Source organism: Saccostrea echinata, unplaced genomic scaffold (genome assembly GCF_033153115.1).
Source record: "Saccostrea echinata isolate AGI-Se365-2 ecotype Australia unplaced genomic scaffold, CSIRO_AGI_Sech_v1 ptg000012l, whole genome shotgun sequence".
Lineage (NCBI taxonomy): Eukaryota > Metazoa > Mollusca > Bivalvia > Ostreida > Ostreidae > Saccostrea > Saccostrea echinata.
In genome coordinates this window covers 6,860,455-6,887,570 of record NW_026889761.1, presented here as the reverse complement: position 1 = coordinate 6,887,570, position 27,116 = coordinate 6,860,455, and the positions used below count along the sequence as shown (strand labels likewise).

The window sequence follows — 27,116 nt, the reverse complement described above, 5'->3', positions numbered from 1 at the left end:
ATTTTACATATGTTAGAGATATGCATAAACCTGAATTGTGTTTTTTGATAATTCATGAGGTAAAAAACCAGCTGAGGAACGTAGTCTTTTTTTTCAAAATATTGCATATAGGGTACACTATTTGTTTGGGCAACCCCTCCTACAGTTTTCAAGGTAGCATTTTTTTTTGTTTTTGTTTTTGTTTTTTTTTTCTTTTTGCAGATCAATTGTACATATATCAGAAGTATGCATATTACTTAGATTTTGATTTTTGATATTTTATGAGGAAAAAAAAACTAGTTTCAGATTTTGAACTTAGTAATTTTTTTCCAAAATTTTGCCTATAGGTACAGCATTTGTCTAGATAACTCCACCTACGGTTTTCAAGATAGGAAGCTCTTGTTTTGCAGATCAATTGTTCATATATAAGAAATGTGCATAGTACTTGCGTTTTGATAATTTATTAGTAAAATACTATTGTTGAACTTAAACTTGGTCACTTTAATTAAAAATGTTCATAGTGTACATAGATATTTTTGGGTTGTCACCTCCTACAGTTTTAAGAATAGAAAGTTTTTATAAATCATGTGAGAAATACCAGTACATTCAAACAAAAGAAAACCTGGTTTACTGTCACATTGAGAGCTTTCTCATTGTTTTATGCTCAAATTGTTATCAGTGTCATTTATAAAATCATCCTCTTAATTATCTAATTACTAAAAATAAAATTACTCAAATTTTGTGGTTGAAATAATATGTTTGTTTATTTAAGTAGAAAATAAAATACTCCGCATTCAGCCCACACAAAATGCCTAGGGCAAAAATTGAATTATGACTTCTATTTTTGCTAAATTGCTTAGGAATTTTTATGTCTTAACATCTGCTAGGGTTTTAAGTTGGAATTCAAACCTTGTTTTTGATTTGAGTGTATTCAGTTAATGTCTACTCTAAAGGAAGATGACACTATGCATTATTCTTTGTCTATCCTTCTTGTTTCCGTTTGTCTGTCTGTCATTATATCGAATCCTAGTCTATCCTCCTTGTTTCCGTTTGTCTGTCTGTCATTATATCGAATCCTAGTCTATCCTCCTTGTTTCCGTTTGTCTGTCTGTCATTATATCGAATCCTAGTCTATCCTCCTTGTTTCTGTTTGTCTGTCTGTCATTATGTCGAATCCTAGTTATATATCTCTCGTATGTTTCGAGAACATACGAGGCATTACATGAATTAAAATAAGGTTTTAATTTTTCTTAACTCTTTGCAGTTTTATTTTCTAATTATATAATGTTAAAACAATAGGAAATAGTGAAAATTTTCTAAACTGCAGTCTTGGACGCAATTACCATATTCATTCCATTCATTCATCCTTATCTACAGACTAAAAGATTAAAACACCAAAGTATGTTGTTACCGATGTCGTAGATGTTTGTAATACTCAAACATACTACACGAAGAGATGTTGAATTATTATGCAAACTTTATAATACCTATCAGGAATAAGAACTTAAAACCCAATATATACAGTCCTACATGTTGTTCATAATTGAATGTTGTTTTTATATGTGCTTTAGGGATAGGAGTATGATTTAAGTAAAGGGGATACATCGCTTATTATTACACCATTATTATTTTGGCATTATTTATTCGCTGTTTTAAATGTACTGAATGTTTTTTTCCCCCTTGATTATCAGTTAATGTATATAAACACAAATATTTGCATAATATTCCCCCCCCCCCCCCAAAAAAAAATCCTGCATTTTTTTGATAACGGAAATACTCATTTGTATAAATAGAAAATGAAAGAAGCTGTGTAACTACCTTATTGAATTCGAATATATTAGCAGAAAGTCATGACCAGACTCATATTTAATTTAGTTCCACTGATTATATTTCAATGCGATACCTTTGTCAGCTATGTTTGTTGATGTTCTCTTTCAATAGTCTATAATCCAGCTGTCGTTAACATGAGCCTGAATCTGCAGACATTAAGTTAATAGTTTTGCCCAACAGTAGAAACAAAGAACAAATAAATACAATTACGGGTACATGTATCCATCTTCTTGTATAGCAATACGTCACGTCATTTATTTTTATTACCATTTCTAAAGAATAATGTAGTATGATGAAAAAGACGTTTTCTCATTGTCAAAACAAAGTTGTACAATTGAAAAATTGTGCACGTTCTATAAAACAAAATGACGAGAGAGAGAGAGAGATAGAGAGAGAGAGAGAGAGGCATTGTGGAAATGAGAAGTAGTATTTCCAAGTTCAAAGTAATGAATCTCTCTGTCGAAGATATTGCTTTCATACAGAAAAAAAAACAAATCTATTTCATTTAACCCTTTCAAGTCTTACAAGATTATAGTTTCATTCCAGCTTTCATTCTCTTCTTAGGCCGAAATTTTTAAGGACGATATAATCAATACTACGGTTATCAAAAGAAGACACAACGGTGTTCGTGTATCTAAAATTGTCCCCTTAAAGTCAAAGCAGTACAAAGCAGGTGATAATGTCAATAGACCTCCTCTAGGATGCCTCCAGGACTGCGACAGATAGGCCATAATCAATTGACTGCATAACATCAAACTTTCCTGTATGGCAATCATTATATATAACCACATTCCAATACAAAGGTTGTCTTGATGAAGTCTTTAATATAACATAAAACCATTGTTTAGGATGTCCTTTTCTGGTATGTATCGGAAAAGATAACTTATATTCATTGTTTATTGAAAAGATAACTTGATTGTTATCGTTAATTGAAAAGATGAAAGAAAACCAACTGCGACTCGGATTTCCGAGCAACAGTGATATATTTAACACTCTTTGTCTATTATGAACAATCAACAAATGATAGAATGTCTTTAAAATCTAAAAAAAAAACCCCAAAATATTATACTTGTCTATTGAATAATTGCACTAGATAATAAATTAAAGTATAATGAGGTATGAACCTAAAAGAATATTCATTTTTTGATACTGCATGTCAAATTGTAGTTAGGGTCCCTGTCTTTTTGTTTAACACTGCATTTATGCATATTCGAATGAGAAGTTACGTTTTAATTTTCGAAATCGTTTAAGACATTCTATAAACTGGTTTTAGGTTAAATTGTTTCCTAGGTTTGCGTTTTTATTCTTGTAATAGTGTGATGTTAAAGATTGAAAAGGAAGTAAAAGTCTATACGATAGAATTCTGAATGTGTTTATTTCTTTTCATAATCTATGGCTATACATACACATAGTCTATGACTATTGATTTTATACATTTATAGATGTAAATTTATTTCAATAAAATTTAAAGTTTTTCTTGAATTCAATTCTTCTTTCTATCAAAACCAGATCACTGGTACAAGACGTACATATATACAGATATATATATTAAACAAATAACAGTCAATGTTCAAAATAGACAAGTATGTAAGAAAAAACAGGAAAAGAAAAAAGTAAACATAAAATCTGCTATGAAGGATTCAAGGACAGACATCTTTGAAATTTTTCCTTACAAATTTTGACAATTTTTGTATTTCTTCATGGTTCATTAGTTCATTAACTTGAAATTTTTTTTGTCTTGCATTCCATAACATAATGAAATTCTTCACCAGAACTTTTACAATGAAAAATAGTACATCTTCTTTATTTTCTATGAATATTATTTCATTTATTTGTTTCAACTGGAAGACGATGGATACATGTTCATAGTTCTTAAATCTTTAGGTAAATTCAGCAAACAATTTTCGAGACTTAAGTTCGTGTTTAAAATTCTATAATAATACATTTAGGTAGTTTCTTTAATAATAAAGCTATGAATTCTTTGATCGGTCCATACATCAGAGAGTCCACAAGAATAAAGGATATCTTGTATACATTTTATCCATGGGTGTACACAAGATCCATCTATATAACACATAAAAATAGGAATAAATCATATTTGTAATTTTAGTATCCTTTCGCCCAGTACATAATTTTTAAAAAATATTGACAGAGGGTATCTATATAGCTACCTCTTTCTCCATACATCACACAATTTGGAGTACTTAATATAAGGTTTAAAATATATTTCAGTGTCCTTTTTTTTTTAATAATCTCTAAATTTCCTAGTCCCAGACTTCGCAATAATAAAGTAAAACTGGGTTGACGACTTTGTAAGAAAAGTCCACCTGCCAGTTGATTGGTAAGTTAAAATAGCCAATTTTATGTAAAATGCCATAAAGAGTTTAAAAATACAGCGTAATTCTAATGATGTAAGAAATATGTGAAGTCGTTATAACTTGATGTAAATGATTAGCTATTATCTATAATTAAATTAATGAGGATGACATTTAATAGTGTAACCTACTTTTATTAACAATTGCCTTCATTATAGATATTATAAAAAGTTGTAAAATGAAGGGGCTTTATAAAAAGTGTTATGTCTTCATTGTTACATTTATCACGTCGAAATCAGATCAGAAATACGTTACTGTAATTGTATATTTTACCAATGTTAGTGCCACTTGACAGCAATCTTAACATGGAGATCAAGGTTACATCCGACAAATTCTTTTAATAGCTAAAATACTCATAATAATAAAAATAAACAATTAAGCTATGGATATATCTGGCGCCGCTTCTCAATCTTAGTGTGATAAAGCTAACCCTTTGTCCTAAAAATGAAATATTGAAATGGTATTGTTCAACGATACAACTTTGAATTTAAAATTTCTAAACTTTTTGATAAATGTGATGTTTTCAACAAAAAAGCATTTATGCCATTCAGGTGATTCGATACACAAGAGCATGATACGAACGAACAATTGCTCAACGTGTAGGATACTAACAAATAAAATGATTACACAAGGGTATCAACAATCTAGAGTCAATATTGTGAATATTAATGGTCGATACAATGACCTTTTCTGCAAATATAACCCATTGGTAGGTCGAATATTGACTTCAAAATACAAATTGTCAGGACATTACATTCATACTGCATTGTCTACGGATTCTTTCGTTTACCTAATTAAGAGAAAAGGTTCATATCGGATGTGAGCGGTCGACAGGAGACGCTTAGTCCTCCATCGTACCCATTTCCACTTCTGATTTTTTCAAGGATTCGCTTTTACTCTCCTCTCAGGTTGAATGTTTAATTGAACTTTTGAGCATGGTTACCGTTTGTTACTTCACATTTCATTACAAACAGTTTGTAGAATCATTTTGTTATTAATTTTCATAACAGAAAAATCATTTGCTGTTTATGTGTATGTAGTAAATTGTTGACTTTTTTGTCGCCTAAAGTTTTTTTCCTCCTTTCAATGACTGATTGTTTTATGTCGACCATTCAATATAAAGTTCTTTTGTCATGCTTCAAGTTTTCGATCGTGAACTTCCCTTATTTATGCATCAATGTACCTTTATCACATGCATATGGAGTTTATGTCTCACATTTGATTCGATACGCAAGAACAGTTTTATGTACGAATAATTTCTAAATCGAAGCAAGAAATAAACGAATAAGTTCATGACACAAGGATATCAAGTCTCCTTCAATGTCAACATTTCATATATTCTATGGTCGATAGAAGGACCTTGTTAGCAAATACAATAAATCATTAAATCGAATGTTGACTGACGTTTTTAATACAAATCGTTAGGCCATTACTTTTTTTACACAGAATTATCTTACGGATTTTTGCGTTTATCGATCATGACAGGAGCACAAGGAGCAGGTGTGAAATGTCGACAGAGGATGCTTACTCCTCCATGGCACCTGATCCCACCTCTGATGTTTGCTCTGCTCCAAGTTTGTATTGTTTTAATGATTTTTTTTAGTTTGATGACTGTTCATTATCTTCATATTTCATCACTGACCATTCAAGTAAACGTTCGTGGAATTATTTGGCTTCCATGTGCCCAAATAAAATGCCTTTGCCACAAGATAATAGATTGAATCTAATATTACAAATATGCTTTATCGCCCAGATATTACTTTAAATTACACATATAAGTGTTAACAGTAAATTGCTTCAATGCATTATAAATACAATTGCCATTTTCTGGTTAAAAGAATTTAAAGTGTACCTACAAAAGCGCTCATATGGTTAGGTTCTCTAATGACTGATATAATTCATGCAGTGTCTCTCTTTGAGTTCACTAGGCTACCACTTTTCACTTTTGTTACATGCCAGTAAAGTAGGTAATTATAATCAGAAGAATAAATATGCATTCGATTAAAACAAGGAAATGTTTAAAAACATTAAATACTAATGGTAATTAAATGTCGTAAAGTGACGAAGGTGTGTTGCTTTGAATGTGAAGTTAAGAAATCAAAAGAAAAATACAGTAAATTTTGATTTACTTTCTGTTTTTAATGTTCATGAAATTAACGTCTCTGATTCAATTCTACATCATTCGTTTTAAAGAATCATGATTCAACTTAGCAATAATAGGTCGCAAAGTTTCTTATATTTTCATAATACATTGTATATCGTCAAAGAACATGAAGAATGTTTAGAAGTCTTATATTTTAGAGATTGTCCTTCATGTTTACAATATCATTCACAATCTACTAGTAATTGACATGATTTCACTCTTAAAGTACAAAGTACTTTAAAAAGATTTCAAAGGTTTTAAAACCACTCTCACGACAATTGTAAGTGTGTGTTTCACACGACTGTTTTTCTGTTTCCTTGATGTTTGTTAGTTAGGGCGGTCCTATTCTCAGATGTCTAGATGAAGTAGCTGTAGTCTAGATTTTTGTCATTGTAGTCTTGCTGTCTACAATGAAACGATTTCAGTGGGAACAAAATAATGACCAAATTTAATTTCTAAGTAGTACAGTGTTGTTTTAAGCACTCCTTCAAGTCAGTGAGGAGTCCAAAAAGATAGAGATATGATGTGTTCTTCATTTGCAAATCTAGATAATATTAGAGCGTTCTCAAATATTATTACTTTATTGTATGATATATTAATGAATTTATTTATTTGTGGGGCCCTGATTATGCAAGAGTCTATACCATATATTGCGTTTATTTCTGAGAGAAAGACGACCAGAGAAAAAGAATCGTGGCATTCCGTATTTTATTTTTTCTTCTTTTATTTATGAATATATGTAAACTAGTGCTACAAACATTTATATTTAATCACATTAATAATCATTTAAATGTTTGTTTTGTAACATTCCTATCTGCAAAGATCAAGATAAGAAGAAGTGCATCATAGCTTATTTTGAACTCCGGCGGTATATTCGTTGATACATGTAACCTGAAGTCTACTGATAGTTAGATATAATTATTTCAAGCTAATTGAAGATAAAATGGCGATGACTAGATAGTACCGTTTTGATTATGTTAAAATATCGATATATCGTCTGTACCTACCATTGACAATTTAACGAATACATGTACGTGCAAAAAGTACATGACACCTTGATAACATAAATTCCTAGTCTGTTGATTAGATATTATCGAATTCTTACAATCATCACATGAAACAATGATTTAAAGTGTTGTTTATTGATACGATTAATTTGTATTGCCTTTAGACAAGAAAGTAGTTCTTAAACAATTAGAGGTTTACATAAGAGTGACTAAATTAGTTTAAATTGTTAAGTACATAGATAATTTGAATTTACTCATTAACAGATGAAAAAAATATCAATTGGATTTAACATAAAATTTCGCATATATTTTCTAAACGCTTCATAACATTCAATTTTAAAAATATGTAAATGTATATGATTAGAAGATTACGAACATTAATCAAGCTCAGAAGTCCATTGAAGCAATACTGGAGCAGAGCAAACACTCACTTTTAAAAATATCAGAGATGGGATCAGGTGCAATTTAGGAGTAAGCATCCTCTGTCGACCGGTTATACCCGCCGTGTGCTTCTTGTTATAACTGGGAAAACGGAAAAATCCGTAGACAATTCAGTGTGTAAATAAATAAATATCTCATAAAATACTTTAGATATAAGAGATTTGTATTGTTTGTGTTTTTTAAGATCGATCACTGTTCGATGTCTTTAACATTTTCATTGTAATTGGGCAAATCTCAGTGATCCTTCAATGTAAAGCAAAAATGAAGCATTCTAGTTGGTTATTTTGTTATAAAAGTATATGTCCTCAAGAATTCAACACACGCTTAGATCGTATCGGATAATTCAAATTTATGTCAGCCATTTCTAAGATCTCCTCTTTATAGACGAATTGTAGAAAAGCAACAAATCATTTTCAGAGCTTAGGTAATAAATTTACATTCTCAATCCGTTTATTGGAACTCCAGAGGCAATGCTTATTTATAATGAATTGTTAGCACGTTCAAATGGTTGGCGTATATTGGTGTAATTAACATAAGTATTCAAGGATATATACGATAATACGTTTATGTATGCTTCCTGCTATGTATCAACTGAGTAACAGTCTGTAGAATTTTTTTTGTTTATTACATGTGACTTGTTCTCAAGATGATATGCTAGAAACAGTCACATCACCTTATATTATTAGATATTGATATGAAAACCGAAGGATTATTAATCAACGTAGCGATTATAATAATGGGAATCAATACACTTATGTTAGATAAAATAATAGACGAATGTTAAGATTAGCAAATATAACCTATCATTGGGTCATATTTAACTGACATATTTCATACCAATTGTAAGGCTTTTATTTTTTTGCTTAATTTGACTGCGGAATATTCCATCTACCTATCAATACATATGGCTCAGGCGGGTGTGATCAGTCGACAGGGGATGCTTACTCCTCCTAGGGACCTGATCCCACCTCTGAAATTTCTGAGGGTCTGTGTTATACGTCCTGTTCACAGATTTGTATTGTTTGTAAGTTTCTTTGAGACCTATTACTTTTCTTTACCATAGATGTGTATTAATTACGCGTTCCAGTTATACTTTAATAAACACCTTACTACCACCGCACAGATTTGATGCTACAGCTTGCATTTCGAATCTAAAGATTCATAGAGATATCTCGTTAGAAAACTAGGAATTTCTTCTATAAATTCAAATAGTGGTTCGAATAATGATAAAAATAACATCCACATTTTATTATGCATTTATAGTTATGACCATTTAAGGGTATCATGATGTAAAATTTCATTTCAACAGGTACTTTGTCAAATATCTCAGAACTCTTCAATGCAACAAAACAATGAAGAAATTTTATTTCTTCTATAAATATATGAAACAGAACAAGTAGATGTGGGTATTGTTTTTATTAACAAGTAAAAAGAATCAACAAAATGTATATTATTACCACAAATAAATATTTTGTTTCAGTTATCTTATACTTCCTAGCTATAGTCTTCCAACTTATTATCTATACACCATGGAATGCTATTCGTTGTTATGTGAACCAACAAAACTTCAAGATAACTTTTTTTGCCAACAAAAATCCAATGTACAGATTCTTACACCAAGCTGTATTACATAATGAAGCAGGAAATGTACAGCTTTGTCATGTGATTTCAGAGTCAGTGCCATCATTGGAGACAGATTTGTCTGTAATATATGAGACAGGGGCACTTCTATTTGACCTTCTGCATTAGCGACACTACGTGTAAGGCGCATCAAGCACTAATTATAGCTATCACCGTTTCCTCCTTTGGATGCAGAAGGGTTCTGCAAAGCCTTGTTTCACGTCATTAGATGGCGCCAGGAAAAAGATAGTCAATCCCCTGTGCTGTATGCACTTTCTAAAGAATCCTGTGAATATTTCCACAATTTAATATTCTTCATAAGTATTCCATAATATTTCTTCTCATCAAGGTCTGGTTCTTCTGGTAGTGGTCTCATGAAAAATAGAGAGGATTTTCTCAGAGACTGACTGGAAGATACAACCCTTTGTGGAGACCGAGAGGGCGTCTCATTATCACTGTCTTCTGAACCAGCAAGGTCCTCATAGCTGCTATCGATATCTGGAAGGAAAATCATAAACATGAAAACAAAAGAAGATTTTTTTTTAATTTGCAAAAAGCTCATGGAAATGATGTAATCTTTGATCGAACAAGATCTAATAACTTACCTTCGAGGCTTGAGTTCAATGAACCTCTGGGCGACGGAACTGGTTCACTGTTGTGTCTAGTAAGCACTTTTCTGGTATTGCAAGCGCTGTCTGAGCATCGTCTCGTTTGGAATGGCCTTGGATTAGGTTTGTTTATTACACTAAAACTTGCGCTTCTATGGACTGTAAAACCAGATCGTCTTCCACTGGACATTGAGCTTATAGTCGTGTTGATGGCAATTAATTGCTTCATCAGTTGTACATCCTGACTGCGCATGTCCATCTGTAACAGTTAAAAACAATTATTGACATACAAAGCAAGCAAAAAAATTTTTATTTGGAATAGTTCAAATAAAAATATTTCCTACCAGATCAGATTTCAATGCAGCCAATGCTAAAGTAATTCTTTCCTCTGAGGTACTTGCATCCATTTCTGAAATACGTTAAAGATAAAGAAATACTAAATTCCAAAGCACGTAACATGAAACACTTACCTTGTCAACACTCTCTGCTACTTTTATAGATCTATGTTGTCTTGTTGACACAGCGCTTAGCCAATAGACACTTCATATCGCAGCATGACTCCGCCCTCAGTCTTATCTATGGCTGACAATAGTGATAAATGTCCTGATACGAAGGATATCGCACTGAATAATTAGGTCTTTATCTTATTCTTTTGATTTTCAGTGCATTTCATTATTTTTCTGAATCGATAAAAAAATATATTAAAAAATATAATGTACATTTTAAATTTGTGAGAGGAATTTACTTTGCTTGATAGCGATGACATTGTATAAAAAATTAACTTATTTCAATTTTGATAACATACTACTTTTTAAAAAAAATCATAAGGAATTTTGTTATTGCAATGTATTTTATTTTAATGTTGAAGGGTAGGGTGCGAAGGTGTTTCTTATTATGAAAATTCATTTCATATAAAAATGGCAAATTCGTTTTATCATCAGTGACAAAACACCTTTTTCCTGTCTAAAAACCATCAGAATATGAGTACCCTGTTTTCAATCAACATTTTATTCTTTTTTTTTTTTTAAAGTTACAGTTTGAATATTGTAATTTTCTCTTTTTATGCCTTCAATGAATGTTTAATACTGAAAAATTAGTTTTAAAATGATCTGGCGTATTTTAGTATTTCAAACAAAACAATACGATCTTGACTTTTAATCGTGACACAGCAATATATGTAGAAAAGGGATGGTTTCAATCCAGCGATACATTTTCACTTATACATTGGTTCAACAAGCACAGGGTGCTACACTTAACAATTAGCATGTGGACTTCCTAAACCTTGCTTTTAAATATGTCATACATTAACAATATATAAGATGTTTTGTCATGGACTGATTTTAATTAGGTTGATTGATTGTCATGACAAAACTTTTTAAGGACAAATATATATTTCATTGTATTAATTTTGCGAAGATTACAATGCCGCTGAAGTTGTCTTTCTTGACAGAATTCACTAAAACGTGACTTATTTACAACACATTTACTTTGCCTGATAATCAAATCTGATTGTGATCACAAGTGTTTTACTGCTGAAATGAATTATTTGCCAAAATATACAAATTTTTTTATTGTAAACTGTCATATAATATTGACCTTAAAAATAATGACAATAACATTCTTCAATGAAACAACTTTGATTGATGGTAAATTTTTTAACGTACAGATGTAAACTGGATTATATTAGTACCTAGTTTTTACTAACATCGTAAAACATGCATATGAGAAAAATATGAAAAGAAAGACAATAAAAAAAATAAACAATAAAGGTAAAAAATACTAGTATTTTAGATAAAATAAATAATAATATATTACCCTAACATCTAAATATTCCTTATAAGTGCCTTTAGAAATTTGTAAAGTATTTGAGGATGTACATTTATGTAACATATTTATATTTGTTGTTTTATTTGAGCGCTACCCTTTCCAGTTGCAATTGATTTAAAGTTTGGCAGTATGTTAAACATGTTTTTTTTTTCTTCGGTTCAGAAACGTAAATGTGCTCATTCACCCGGTGTTTCTAAAATATATGAAAATAAGGTTTCATGAATTGTCTACCCTCCACTACAACCATATAAAACAATTAATAAATTTAGAAAAAAAAGAATATACATAAATGGTTCTGAAAATGTAACTATTACGCAAAGGCCCTTATGTTTATACCTCGAAGCTATAACTTAGGGTAAATGCTGCGCAATTGAACCAACTGAAGCAAATGTTTAGCTTCCAGTGTTTTTCTCCATTTAAAACTGATAATAAAGTATTCATTTCTACAAGAAAAATTTGCAAACTAAAATCTGAAAATAAAAGTAATTTGATAAGTTGTTGCATATCTTTCCCATGAAGCAGAATTTATTCAAAACTTCTTTATGAAGAAAACACTTCCTGTGACCTTCAATTCCACATTTAGATATATATCAACGACGTTTCATCAACTAACAACAGTTACTTTCGTTAATATGTCGACTCGATATATCCCTATGAATTCAAAATAAAAGATCCACAGAATCTACCACATTCTGTTTCATATTTGATGTTTTACTGACTATAGACGATAAGGACAAACTAATAAAATAAACTGCATGAAAAACGATATTACTTCAGCATTCCCATCGTCAACTTTCTCCATTTATGTGCTATCACCTGCATATGGTGTTTATGTCTCCCAACTTATTCGATGCTCAAGAGCACGCTCTGAGTACGATCAATTTTTAAACCAATTTAGATTACTGACAGATATTACAATGTTTTCAACAACGTCGTTCAAAGTCATCATTTCTTATATTTTTTGGTCGTTATAATAACCTTGTTATCAGAATATCACCATTGGGTCGTATTTTGGTTGAGGTGTTTCATACTTATAGTAAGGCCTTTGTTTTTATTATGAATTTGACTATAGAATGTTCCGTCTACTTGATCAATACATATCGCTCACAGCGGGTGTGTCCGGTCTACAGGGGATGTTTACTCCTCCTAGACACCTGATTCCACCTCTGCAATTTCCAGGAAACCGTATTTTATGTCCTGATCACAGATTTGTATGTTTCGTAGATTTTTTGGAGAATAAATTTGATTTTTTAGAATAAATATTGCATATATTTGAGAATACTTTACAAAAATAAAATAGTGCATGTATGTTACTTCGTATGTGAGTTGCATGTACCAATTTTACACATGTAATGTTGATGGGAAAAAAAATGGAAATCTAATAAAGCAAGATCAAGAACAGCAACATAGATATGTAAGCAAAAAATATTCCGAAATCTTCAAAAATAAATGTACTGCCGAGTACAGGAGAAATGTAGTTACATATAAAATAATATTTATTATACTGTATTATTGATTTCGAATTTTATCTTTTTATCACCATACTCTTAGAAAACGATCAACGCTAACTTTGCAAACAAAGTAATTCAGAATATTTCTAATTTTCAGTTGAATATTCTGTCTTCAAATTGATTTTTTCTTTTCCCTCTTTATACAATTAAATAGAGTAGAAGAGTATCAATTCCAACAAAATACTGTTGATTCGTTGGAAGACATAAAAAAGAATATTTTTCAATAGGTAACGTAACCTGTACAAATTAACTACATGTATACAGTACCATTAAAGACGTAGGTATCATATGAACTCAGAAAAATAGGCAAAAATTAATCTGGTGTAACTTCATCAACAAGACATATTAATATTGTTCTTAGTTTCATCTCATTTGTATTATTAATCAATATCTGGTTAGAATAAATGTTTATATTTTCGATCAATACTTTGATAAACAACCGACAAAAGGGTTTACAATCACAATGATAATGTCATACATGTATGTAACAGTATAATACACATATTATGTGTTGTCGAAAAAGAGGAAGTTTTTAAAGCTATAGATTAAAAACTGTTTAAACTAGGAAGGTAAATACGAATAACTATTACGTGTCTCAAAGGCATTATAAAGGAAAAAGCGGAAATCTCCCAGGTAGATCTTTAGCATTATCTGAGAAAGGCTCAACAGTCCAACTATTCCCACTATAATTGTAGTCGAAATGGCTATAGATTCTTGATACAATAAAACTATACAATTTTAAATACTTTTTTTCAATTTGCCACATAGATAGTGGTAGAGAAAAAAACCCTCATTTTTGTTGAAATTTCTGAAAATTATAACAAGTAGCAACAATTACAAAGACAACCATCAGGACGGTATTTCATCATTCATTGTACTTAGTTTTATTCGAATATCAATGTAGAAGATATTGTTCATAAGGAAAGGGTAAAATCTATCTAAAGCAATATCAGGAAGCATAATAAAAAAACGGAAAATGTAAATGTAGTTCTGTTTTGTTTTTAATCAAATCATGGGTCATTCTTCATTCAACAAAGGTAAACGTAAAACTCATAAGGCGGGTCGTCGTGACCAATCTTTGTTACAAAAGTGCAAAGTTATTAATATTTTTGCGTAACTTTAGATGGAATAAAAATGCATTTTCTGACAATTAATGCAAAACTTACAACTTTTTAGTTTTGTCCATGTTCGACAAAGGAAATGCCCACACAATATGATCATATCTTTCATCCATGTCAACATGAAACATGTTTTCTATTTATCAAATCATCTTCTCCCATCAAAGTATGAATGAAAATAACATTGTTTGCTGTCTAGCAGATATCGTTATATGTTGACACATCGTACATTTTAAATAGGTCATTTAATTTTCAAATTTATGCTTTCAAATACCGTACACATAATGTAAATTTTTATATGAATACAAAGTAATATTTTTGTTACTATTTTAATTATGACGCTAATGTCAGCTTCAAAGACCTCGGAATATTGATACCATAAATAAAGACATGTATGAAATGTGACAATGACAAACAATCAGGCTCAAAAGTCCCTATAAAGAAGACATATCATGAACAGAGCGAGCATGGACTTCTGAAAACAGAGGTTGGATATCAGGTGTCTTGGATGAATAAGCATCTCCTGCCGACTGGTCATACCCACCGTCACTCTTTGTTATTATCGGGTAAACGGAAAATCCGTAGACGATACAGTTTGAAAATAATAGCTCAACAATTTGCATGAAAAACATCAGTCAACATTCGGCCTAACGACGATTTGCAAACAAGGCCATTGTTTCGACCATTCGTAAAATGTTGATTTCAAAGGAGATCGTTGATATCCTTGTATCATCAACTTATTTGTCAATAGCCTTTCTCGATTTTGAAATACTTCGTATGTAGAACATGGTCTTGCGTATCGAATGAATTGGGGGACATAAACTCCATATGCAGGTGATAATATACACCTATTTACTGGCTATGAGGACAATAGCAAGTTTATCGTTTCCCAAGACAGCAACTATTTCCCGAGGCGCAGCCGAGGGAAATAGTTGCTGTCGAGGGGGACAATAAACTTGCTATTGTCCGAATAGTCAGTAAATAGGTGTTTTATTATACCGAAGCAGTTTTTACTTGTGTTACGTCACAATCTGGATAAAACCAGAAGAGTTCCGAGATGAAAAGCGAGGGAAACAGAATGCTGCCGGTGAATAGTTTAATGACTATTTCACCATGGGCAAATAGCACAAAAACTATTCCACGTTAGGGACTGTTTGGAAAAAATAGCATGTTTATTCGTCATATTTTTATATAGAAAAATTCAATGAGGTATAATAATATACAATATTGTTTACTTTGCGGTCAAATGATTCACGGAGAAACCACTTGGAAGTTTTTTTGACAACCTGATTCCAGACCTGTAAATCTTTTTAATAATTTCAAATATCTTTCAGTTCGACACACATGTTTTGTCTTTTTCCCGTTTAAAAAATATAAATATATCAAAACGTAGCTTTTTAAAAATATGTCTTTTTTGGATTTTCGGGTATCATTTAGATCCTAAAATTATTGTCTACACAGTTTAACGTTCGGATACGGAAAAATTCGAAATCCATAGAACCAATGTGAGGGCAATAAGCGGAGTATCGCAGGAGTTTATGTACAAAAAGACAATCCTTTCATTCTTAAAATGCTGCTATAATTTGAACACTTTGATTCCAGATAGTGTAGGTGATCACCAGCAGCAATTAATACCATTTTAGTCTTTAGGGACATTTTCCTGCCCGTACGCATGATTTTTAAACAGCTCGGTGCTCCAAGACGTTCAATGACGTCGTTACCATTCTTGACTTTGTTTTTACGCATTGATCATCTATCATTTTTTAATGAACAATCTTTATTTATCTAATTCAACTCAAAATTTCACAAAATGACGTTTTATGAATATTGTAGCGACAAATGAAATATAGTACATCTAGAACAATGGAATTTTTTATTTCATAAAATTGCTTTAAAATGAAAAAAATGCTAAACGTGACTTACTCCGTATTTTATCTTAATGATACAGTTGTATAATCTTTTTTTAAATTGGAAAACATAAAATATTTGTATATTTATTGAAAAATACTTATATTTATTATCTGCAGAGTTTTATTAAATTCATGCGAATAGCGCACTCACATTACTATTTGTCCAACAAAAAAATTTGAAGTTCTAAAGAAGGCTCTAACTGACAAATGTTACGAACAAATAAAGAAACCCAAGCAAGTTTTAATATCTTTATTTCCGAAGTATTTAACAAAAAAACCTAAATAATATAATATTAATATCTCAATAATTTTTAAAGCTTCTTCATGAAGACTATATAATATTTAAAACAATTATGTTCTTTTTTTCAAATGAATTTTATTTAAATTTTTCATTAAACCAATTTTTAAAAACAATAATAGCTGCTAAATTTTTTAATTGACAAAAAACTCTCTCCAATAACATAACAAATATTTGCCAGTAAACGTAGCCAAATTCTCATTATTTATAGACCTGTAGTCTTTATGCATTACTTCAAGTTATCAAAACGCTTTAACCTTGTCCCACATCATGACTTATTAAAGCTTGGTAATGGGTCAAGATTAAAGTTCTGGACAGACATACGAACTATAGAACACACAAAAAATTCTACATAAAGAACCAAAATAAGTGCTCACAATATCTGTGAAGAGCTTAATCAACAGTTTAGTGTAATGTGCAAAAACATTAATTAAATTTAGTTGAACATTATCCGGAATAAACCGATGGTTTTTTTTTAATTTATGTAACTTTGAACAATGGAATTAAAATAATTTCAAAGAGTGTATAATAGCAAAACTTGGTATAAAAGTTTTAATTTAAAACATTTTGAATAAAAAAAAATATTACATTGCACATAACAAGAAATATTTGAATCCGCCGAGGAAAGACTTCGTCGAAATAAACACAAACGTGCATTGGGTAAATAATAATTTACCTATACGAACAACCACAAAAGATTCATACAGAGATTTCTCGCTAGCAATCATAAACAAACTAGCACAAACAAACAGATAAACAAACAAACAAACAAAACAGACATAAAGACAATAAACCAAACAGAATAACAGCAACAACTGCTACCATTGCCTTGTTCTCTGTCATCGGCCTTCATTACAAAACCCTACTTTCATCAATGAAAGGCGACGAGAGAAAAAACAGAAACAATTCAAGACGGCAAAGTCTGATGAAGAAGATTGTTCTAAATCCGATCTGTATGCCTCTAAAACTGATTTGTCGAGAAAGTGTTACTTGATGCATCAGTTTATAGAGAGACCTTCGTCACAAGAGGTAATTGTTGGAATCGGTTAGTTAGAGGAGCCTTCTAGTCAGACAGGACTTCTGACTCTGACCCCGAGCTTGATTCGTCGGACTGGGAATATTTCCATAGTTTAATGTTGGTCAGGAGTTTGATTTCGTCCTTCCTGCTGTATGTTTGGTCCTCATCTGTGATTTCCGCCAGCGCTGGTTTACGGGAGATTTTTCGTGTCATTCTTCTGGCGCGTGACTTGTCGCTCCTTCTCCTCGACAGATTCTGAATGGAATCATTGATACTCAGCAATTGCTTCATCAGACTGATGTCTTGTGTTCTGATTTCTCTCTGAAAAATTATTTTAGATTAGATTTAAAAAACAAAAAAGCTGAAGCAATTGAGAAAAAGAAAAGTTCATCTTAATACATCAATACACTGTACATTTTCTGTAATCTATTATAAACATATTTAAGAAAGGATTTTTTTGGTTGATTAATTTACAAATGACTCTAAAAAATTAAACTGCATCTTTTTTTTCAAATTTGTAATTCCTCAATTAAATGAGTATGCAGTTAAGTTGTTTACAGAGAATTAAACAGGTTTTTTTAAAGCAATGAAAATAGGGAAGTGATAATCAGTTTTATTTCTTACCAACTCAGACTGCAAGGTAGCGAATGCAGCGTTCACTCTGTCGGTAGCGGATATAAATTCCATTGTCGAATCTTAAATTTACAGGAACAAAATTCCTTGTCGTGTGTTTCTCAAACGTGTATCGCGGGTTCTGAGGGGTTTTTTAAAAATCAGCAAACTATATAGATGTCAATGGACTCTTCTAAATCAGATTACATTCTTAACCACTTAAAAGCTAATACACAAAAACCTTCAGTCTCTGAAGTGACGATCAATGGGCTTAACATTCTTTTTTATAGATGTCCCGGTATGTTTTCTATGTTAAAAGTACGCGATGAAAGGTTTTATTGTAAATATGTCTTTTAAAGCGCAGATTTTCCGTTAATTACACAAAGACTGTTTACAAGTTGTTGACAAGAGATTTGACTGGGTTGTTATTGTTGAAATGGCAACAGACTGATTCTGAATAAAGATAAGATGGACTGATCAAACAGAGTAATCTAGATCAATCAGAGATTGTTACGATAATCTTTGGTCTGTGAAATGTCATGACATTACAAAGGGACCGTTCCTACGTGTATACGTTTAAATATAATATAAACGGTAAAAACAATATTATGTACTTTATGTATATTATTCTGAATATATATGGAGCAAATTCCAAATATGTTCTAGAAATAAAGCAATTGTTTTTTTTGTTTTTTTTATGTTTCATAAGTTATGAGATGTTTCACATGCAGCGTTTTGGATGAAAGGAATAATTATTATTTACCTAAAGGTTCCCTTTATCTGACTATCTTGTGTGAAATATCCTTCATTCTTTCTTTATTTTTCAACACCGTTTTTTTTATTGATCTTTTGTCTATACAAACTATCTATCCTCAATGTTTTTTTTTTATAGAGATTTATAATATTGGATCAATAAACAAACCATTTTTTAAAAATCTGTAATTTTTTTAACCCAGAATGTTGGTAGTGATCAATTACTTAACTATATTTTTGTCAAACTATTTGAAATGTTTCATTTATGAAAGCAGTATCTCTAATATTTGCAAGACCTTTAAAAGGTGACAATTGTACCTAAAATGCAACGTAATGGATGCAATGTAATCACGCTGATGACATTGTATCTTCTTCATTTTCAACTAAAAGTGGTACGATTTTATTTTACCACATTGAAAGTTAGATTTACGGAATGAACCCACCTGTCTGTTCAAAGTATATACAGTGTAATTCTTTATCGCGTTTCTACTAACATGCCTATAAATGTGAGTTATTAATCATCAAATTTGTAAACTTTGATTTAATAAAATAAGACATTGATCTCATATATGTGACGAAATGGACTCGTGAACTCTTCTACACAGCTCAAAATTGAACTCAGCTCGTTTTCTTGGTATGATATTTGAATTATATCTATTGATGAATCTCAAAACTTTGAAAGACAGATTTAATGTATATTAATACCAGCCTGTGAACTGGCGATCCACGGTCAAATTAAGCCCTATCATTCTGACGAAGCTATTGCGTGACCTGTACTGAAGTCACCAGGCTAAGACTTAGGAAATGGACATTTTATTCACTCGATTTATTTTGATAAGATATGCCATACGAGATATCTTTCAATACTATAAGAGGATTTGGCTAAATCATGCAGGTAAGGTGATCGATGGGATCAATTAATTAAATCTTAAAATCGCGGCACGTGAATTCCAGTGCCCTAATAATAATGCAGAAAATAGGTCTCAGAATGATTCTGTATAATCAGGGTAGGGAAAGTGGAACGCAGTGCTATGTTATATTGCACTAGAGTGGATAGGTGCAAATGGTACTTATAAAGTACAGTTTAGGAATGTAATAAACGGTAATTTTTTAGGATTCAATTAGGCTTTACTGAGCATTCCTCATTCTTTAAAATGAATTACACTGAATTTCGAGAAGCTAAAGGGCAGCTGGCGATTAAAATTCAATCAAAGAATTAATAAGGTAGTTTGGTTTACTTTTATTTAATTTCTATCATGTTTTACCCTTATTTGGTAAGTGATTTTATCAAAATCAAACATAAGAAAATGGCAAAAGTGTTATAACTGAAAAGAAAACGATTAAAAGGCACATAGACACATATTACACCCATTCGTTATACATGTTTTATAAATGTATTTTTGATGGGAATTTTACGAAAATATTCCGAAAATCACTTCTTTTCCTTTAATCTGTCTTCGAAGACTTCCGAGTGCTATTAATACAATGACCTTTCATGTTACCATTAAGTGTGTGATATTAAGTAAGATAACTTTTAGATAAGCTATCATAGAATCCTAACAAATTTAACACAAATATTGAATCAAAATTATTAAATATTTTGAAGAAATACAACATTCAATTATTCTCTTTTCTGTACTCATATGTAAGGAACGCTGTAAACTTGATTTATACCTACAACTAAAAATTGTGGTTTAAACAGTTGTATTTATATCGTGAAATTAAATTAGATTTAATTCAGAAAGTTTCTTTTTTTAATCAAGTCATTTATCATGAGTTTAGGACATTGTAAACCTGATCGTGTGGTATGTGGTAGCCGTTTTGGGAGTTTCCGGAAGTGACGTATGTATGGACAATGCTCCTCCAGGAGCTGTGGATGGATGCAGTGTTCCGCTTCTCCATTTTGATTACGAGGCACAATTTACACCTTCCTGTAATAAACACGATGTCTGCTATGACTGTGTAAGATTTTTAGTTTAGCACTTTTTACTTAAAAAATGAATTTGCGTTAGCTCTTCATGAAAACTATGCAGACATGAAACGTTGTACTTCATGTACCCCACTTTCACTTTTTTATTTGCATTATTTATCGAATTATTTGACACAAAATATGTCATTCAACTGTCATTTCCGAAAGGAATCAAATTTCACTACATATTTGACTTCAGGTACGTTATTATATATGACGTCATATTTAAGAAATTCAAAAATAAATAAATAAATAACATTGCTATAAATTCCGAGACATTATTTAGAGTAAAGATATCATTAAATGAGGATGAGAAAAGCTACAGTGATTGAAAACCGATATAATCTATCAGATTTTTTCCGTAAAGAAATAATAGTTGCCTTCATTATTATCAAAGTTGTCATTAATCAAGTAACAAGAAATTAAAACTCATTCATCTTCTAACAGGGACATAGATTTGGCTTTGATCGGGCTGCATGTGACAAACTTTTTTTGAACCATATGATGGCTACATGTACTGGAAAGAAACGTCTAATCAACTGCCAGCATTCAGCCGAGATATTCTACTCTGCTGTTAGAGTCGGCGCCTTCTTTCATTATCATTCAACAGCCCCAGCGTATTGTACTGAGTCCTGGATCTCCCAATGTTTACAATAAATTCAAAGATTTTCATTTGTTCTTTTTTAAGTCTTGTATATCACGCAATGGTCCTGCCTACTGGTTTTTACTTTGATATTTAAACAATAATTGGGTTGTGTATGTGGTGAACACCAAAATATCATTATATCTTAAGCTTTTGTCACAATGTAGACATGTTTAACTGTCAGATTAACATACATTTTGTTGTAATAATTAATAATGTGTTAAATTCTCATATCCACGCCCTTCAAAGCAACCACAAAATATGTTTAATGTGTCGATGAATGACACTAAATGCAATTATTTCGTTCCATCAATATCTGAAGAACTTGTATTTGGACGTCAAAGCTTAAAACAAATGATTTTATCAAATTAATAGCATCGAAGATTTCAATGTACATTATTTTCCAACATTAGAATACCTCATTACCACCCCAACTAATTACTTCAAGCGCATGTATGTGAGGTCAGTAATTTGAAATATTAATTACATAGGTCTTGCCTATGAAGAAAAATGTTTCGAAGGGCGAGGCTCTCGTGTCTTTTTCTTCCACGAAAGCTCTTCATTGTTCCGAAAAAACTGCAATTAATTCAAGATTATGACAAATGCCACTTAAAATTAGACAAAAATTCAAAAACAAAACTTCAATCATCTTTATGTAAACAAGTTACAAACTTCTAAGAGAGTCAACTCCACACAGTCAAAGGATAACTTTCAAATAATAAAATTGATCTATTTATTTGATATTTCTTACAGAAAAAGTAAAGTTAGCGACAAGTGGGTAAAATTAGATACTATTTGGTTACTAATACCTACGTACCTTTACTCTCATTTTAAGTCAGTTTCTAGTAGCCAGTTACTAGTAGCTAACTTTACCCACTTGTCGTGACCAGTTACTAGTAGCTAGCTTTACTCACATGTCGTAGCCAGTTACTAGTAGCTAGCTTTATTCACATTTTAAGTCAGTTGCTGGTAGCCAGTTACTAGTAGCTAACTTTACCTAATTGTAGATGCCAGTTACAAGTAGCTATAACTTTACCCACATGTTGAAGCCAGTTACTATTAGCTAACTTTACAAGGAAGATAAGTAAAGAACAGGCAAAAAATGGATACGAATTTTGAGGGGAATATTAAAAACCACAAGGAAATATCGATGGGTGTTGCATTTGTCTGATGCCAGTGGTATCAATAAGAATTAAATATGTGAAATATTACACTAAAAATAATTAAGCATGTCAGTACGAAATGTCAGTATTGTAAATCAATGATTGATTGATGTTTAAGAATGTATGTACGTGCACAAGGAATAAATGTTATCAAAATGTTCAATTTAATAAATTGGAAAATTTACGATCGCGAGTTTGAGTTCTTGATAAAATATTCATTTTGAAACTATCTAGTGTTGTGTATGGAAAGTCTTTCTTCCCACGTAATCTTAGGCATATAACTTTTTGCTCTGTCCGTTCGTCTGCCTGTTTGTCTTTTAGTCCGCAAAAACTAACCTTGCCCATAAATTTTGATTGATTGGAGAAAGGGCTTTCATGTTTCACGTGTATTCCTCATGTCAAGACCTTTATCCGGGAATCAACATATTTGACCTCTTAACGTTGGAGTTTGACACACTTCTGCAAAATCTTACTAAACTTTAACCTTGGTCATAACTTTTAAACGGTTGTGGCTATGGCTTTCATTCATCACGAGTGTATTCCTAGTGACAAAACATTCCCTTGTGTACCAATAATTTTGACCATTTGGCCTTGACCTTGGATTTTGACTTACATTTGTTAAACTTTAACCTTGGCCATAAGTTTTGAACGATTAGAGCGAAGACTTTCATTTTTCACGGGTGTATTTCTTGTGACAAGAACGTTCTTTGGTACCAACAATTTTGACCTTTTGACCTTGACCTTGGAGTTTGACCTACTTTTGTTAAACTTTAATCTTTGCCATAAGTTTTGAATTTTTGTTTCTAGTGCTCTTATTTCACATGTGTTTTCCTTGTGACAAGAACTTTCTTTTGATACCAACAAATTTTGACCTTGACGTTTGAGTTTGACTTGCATTTGAGAAACTTTTACCTTCGCCATGAACTGCTATACAGGGGCATCAGCATTTCACAAACATATCTTGTTTTAAAAAAAGCTTAAATGTTCGTGTTATGCATGTATGAAGTAGATGCGTGGGGACTATAGATTATTTCTTTTGAAAACATTACGGGGTTTTAGATTTACATCTTTCTTCAATATTTGTTTAAGTTTAATCTATTGCGACAGACTCTTGTACTATTTCTTGGTCTATATTACTCAGATTAATCAACAATTTTTTAAAAAATCAAATAACATCTCTTCATTTAATACCATGCGATATTAATAGGAAAATGAAATGTTAATTTTATATGCAGTTAGTTTTAAATTCTCTGAATTCTAAAACTTTAATGTAAAATTTGTACGCACACTTTTCAAAAAACCCAATAATACGATAATAATACGATATGATATTTGTACACACACTTTTCTAAGAACCCTCTTATACTGCTATCAATTTTATTATGCACTCTCCTTGGTATACTAAAATCTTCCCCCAGAATGTCTAGCTATCATTAGATCATTTGTACGTCTTTTGAATGCAAAGATAAACTCATGGTTATATATATCATTGTCTTATCTGAATAGATTGCGAAACCAGACTTGTAAATGTGTCGCATTTTTGCAGACGTCTTTTCAAATAGTTTTTTTTAAGTCGTGCAGTAAAGCTTTTCTTAATTCCTTCTTAAACACTTTTATTTGTCATTTGATCAATAAAGATACTTTTGCTATCGTATACTCATAAGCTTTTTAAGAATATGATATTCATTATCATAATTATTCATATGTAGACATGCTTAAGAACACTGTTTTATAATTATTCCAGGTGCATTTATTGGCTGTAATGCACTCAAAAATATCATTGAAGGATTAATTTTCATAACTGAAAAAAATACATACTGATGGTAATCAGTTCTTATTTATTACGTCTTTCCTCCTATTATTATTCTTTTTCCGCCATGACTTTAAACTCGAAAGACTTATCGAAAAACTTTATAGTTCATGATTCTGGATTGATCAAATTTTATTCAGGGTGAGGCAAAGCCATCATGATAATGCGAGAGACATAAAATGGTGATTAAAATATAGAAATGATTTAGCCATATTGACAAATAAAAATCCTTGGTAACGATTTTCTAATAAAACTTAGGTCCAAATAGCTTTATATTACTTCCTTTCTCAGTGACCGAGTAGTGTAGGATGGCACCATCGAAATCAAGTTTTTTAACTTGCCTAGATGGCCGAGCCATCTAGCGAGCAGTTCCTGAATTACTAAGGTTCCGCAGGCAGGCAAAGAGTTCAGTCCCAGATTTAATCAAAAGAAATTTTACAGGTCAGGGCCCCGTTTTGTTAAAGAACTGACTACGACCAAAATGTAATTTAGCGAATAACTTTCTATCTTTGATTTTAAAATGGTTTTAATATTTTTATGCCCCCGTATCGAAGATTCGGGGGTATATAGTTTTTGCCCTGTCCGTCCGTCTGTCTGTATGCCTGTCTGTTTGTTCGCAAAAACTTTAACCTTGCCCATAACTTTTGATTGGTTAGAGCTATGGCTTTCATATTTGACATGTGCATTCCTTGTGACAAGACCTGACCTTTCATTGGGTACCACCATACTTGACCTTTTGACCTTGACCATGGAGTTTGACCCATTTTGCAAAGTTTTACCAAACTTTATCCTTGGCCAAAACATTTGAACAATTGGTGCCAGGGCTTTCGTACTTCACATGTGTAATCCTTTTGACGAGATCTTCCTTTGGATACCAACAACTTTGACCTTTTGACCTTAACCAATGAGTTTGACCTACTTTTGAAAAACTTTAACCTTGACCATAACTTTTGAACGGTTGGTGCTAGGGCTTTCGTACTTCACATATGTAATTTTTGTGACAAGCCCTTTTTTTGGATACCAACAACTTTGACCCTTTGACCTTGACCTCGGAGTTTGACCTACTTTTGGAAAACTCTAACCTTGGCCATAACTTTTGAACAGTTAGAGCTGGGGCTTTCATACTTCACATATGTAATCCTTGTGACAAGTCCTTTCTTTGATTACCATCATATTTGACCTTGGAGTTTGACCCACTTTTGCAAAATCTTATGAGACTTTAACCTTGGCCATAACTTTTGAACAGTTGGTGCTTGGGGTTTCAAACTTACATGTGTATTTCTTGTGACAAGACCTTTCTTTGGATACCAACAACTTTGACCCTTTGACCTTGATCTTGGAGTTTGACCTACTTTTGGAAAACTTTAACCTTGGTCATAACTTTTGAACGATTGGTGCTTCGGTTTTCATATTTCACCTGTATATTTCTTGGGAGAAGGCCTTTCATTGGGCACCATTAATTTTGACTATTTGACCTTGACCTTGATGTTTGACATACTTTGGAAAAACTAAAACCCTTTCCATATCTATTCAATGGTTGCTGTTAGGGCTGTCATATTTTACAGGTTGATTCCTCGAGACAAGACTTTACTTTGGGTACCAACATATTTGATTTGCATTTGAGAAAGTTTAACCTTTGCTATAAGTTGCCATACGGGGGCATTAGTGTTTCACAAACACATCTTGTTAAAATGAAGTTTGAAAGATATTCTTATGCGAGTGATGTTTAACTGAATAATAAATTTTGGAAGATTTTACAATCAACTAAAGTTTTTGGTCTTTGTCGTAAGTTTTTTTTTTTTTTTTTTTTTTTTTTTTTTTGTTAAAACGGGACCCTTGTTATCAATTATACAAAACCTACGTGCTTTTATTTTTTTTCTTCAGACACTTTACATTCCATATAAATAATATGTTTATATCTTATTTCAATTTGCCATTTGAATGAAAAAGATGACACTGTTTGATTTTTGATTACTTTTAAGGTGAATTCAGAAAACCGTTTGCAATGTTTTTCACTGTGCAAAAAATTGTGAAGTTGTAGGAAAATAAGATAAATCATTGTGAAATTATTTTGAGTTATTTACGGAACAATTTCGTGAATATGCTTTCAAATGATCATTGTTCAGTAGTAGGAAATTTATTTTAAAAAAGACTTTGTCATTTACCATAATATTTTCCGTGTTTATATAAACATTTCAACAATCAATCTAGCAACGCCCTTGACATCAACACTAGACAAAGATTAGTTCGATAATTACATGTGCTTTGATTTACTTTATGAATCAATTTTCCGGGCGCATAACACACAGAGGAATCTGATTGGTTAAATAAAACAAGCGAAAAATATATTTCATATTCATTGATATATAAGACTAGTAGTCCTAAAAATAACTTCTCATTTACGATATTGGAATCATGTCACAAAGACGCGCTATTGAGCAGGTGCCCCTAAAACAGTGATATTTGGCTCTGAAGTAAATG

General features: G+C 31.5%; 3 protein-coding genes across 3 annotated transcripts; 1 reads left to right on the top strand and 2 right to left on the bottom strand.

Annotated features, from left to right (window-relative positions):
- Positions 1-9,172: 9,172 nt before the first annotated feature.
- Positions 9,173-10,469, bottom strand: LOC133185255 (uncharacterized). The gene is made up of 3 exons (XM_061320365.1): positions 10,348-10,469; positions 10,001-10,262; positions 9,173-9,893 (listed from the first exon to the last, which is right to left on the bottom strand). Exons 1-3 carry the CDS (start codon positions 10,408-10,410, stop codon positions 9,646-9,648), a joined length of 573 nt encoding a protein of 190 aa, XP_061176349.1. The 5' UTR covers positions 10,411-10,469; the 3' UTR covers positions 9,173-9,645.
- A 7,030-nt stretch (positions 10,470-17,499) lies between these two features.
- LOC133185256 (uncharacterized) lies at positions 17,500-18,467 on the bottom strand. The gene is made up of 2 exons (XM_061320366.1): positions 18,310-18,467; positions 17,500-18,006 (listed from the first exon to the last, which is right to left on the bottom strand). The coding sequence occupies exons 1-2, from the start codon at positions 18,370-18,372 to the stop codon at positions 17,731-17,733; spliced, it is 339 nt and encodes a 112-aa protein (XP_061176350.1). The 5' UTR covers positions 18,373-18,467; the 3' UTR covers positions 17,500-17,730.
- Positions 18,468-19,882: 1,415 nt separating this feature from the next.
- Positions 19,883-21,676, top strand: LOC133185741 (conodipine-P3-like). Its single transcript, XM_061321041.1, has 3 exons — positions 19,883-19,945; positions 20,833-21,012; positions 21,467-21,676. The coding sequence occupies exons 1-3, from the start codon at positions 19,940-19,942 to the stop codon at positions 21,674-21,676; spliced, it is 396 nt and encodes a 131-aa protein (XP_061177025.1). The 5' UTR covers positions 19,883-19,939.
- Positions 21,677-27,116: the final 5,440 nt, after the last annotated feature.

What these genes read in the sequence shown, in the direction of transcription:
- LOC133185255 (XM_061320365.1), bottom strand. Translation starts at nt 10,410, where the DNA reads ATGGATGCAAGTACCTCAGAGGAAAGAATTACTTTAGCATTGGCTGCA. An exon ending in CTGCATTGAAATCTGATCTG is followed by an intron (nt 10,263 to 10,347) that starts GTAGGAAATATT and finishes TAACTGTTACAG; the next exon opens with ATGGACATGCGCAGTCAGGA. An exon ending in ATTGAACTCAAGCCTCGAAG is followed by an intron (nt 9,894 to 10,000) that starts GTAAGTTATTAG and finishes TTTTCCTTCCAG; the next exon opens with ATATCGATAGCAGCTATGAG.
- LOC133185256 (XM_061320366.1), bottom strand. Translation starts at nt 18,372, where the DNA reads ATGGAATTTATATCCGCTACCGACAGAGTGAACGCTGCATTCGCTACC. An exon ending in CTACCTTGCAGTCTGAGTTG is followed by an intron (nt 18,007 to 18,309) that starts GTAAGAAATAAA and finishes ATAATTTTTCAG; the next exon opens with AGAGAAATCAGAACACAAGA.
- LOC133185741 (XM_061321041.1), top strand. An exon ending in ACGATGTCTGCTATGACTGT is followed by an intron (nt 21,013 to 21,466) that starts GTAAGATTTTTA and finishes ATCTTCTAACAG; the next exon opens with GGACATAGATTTGGCTTTGA.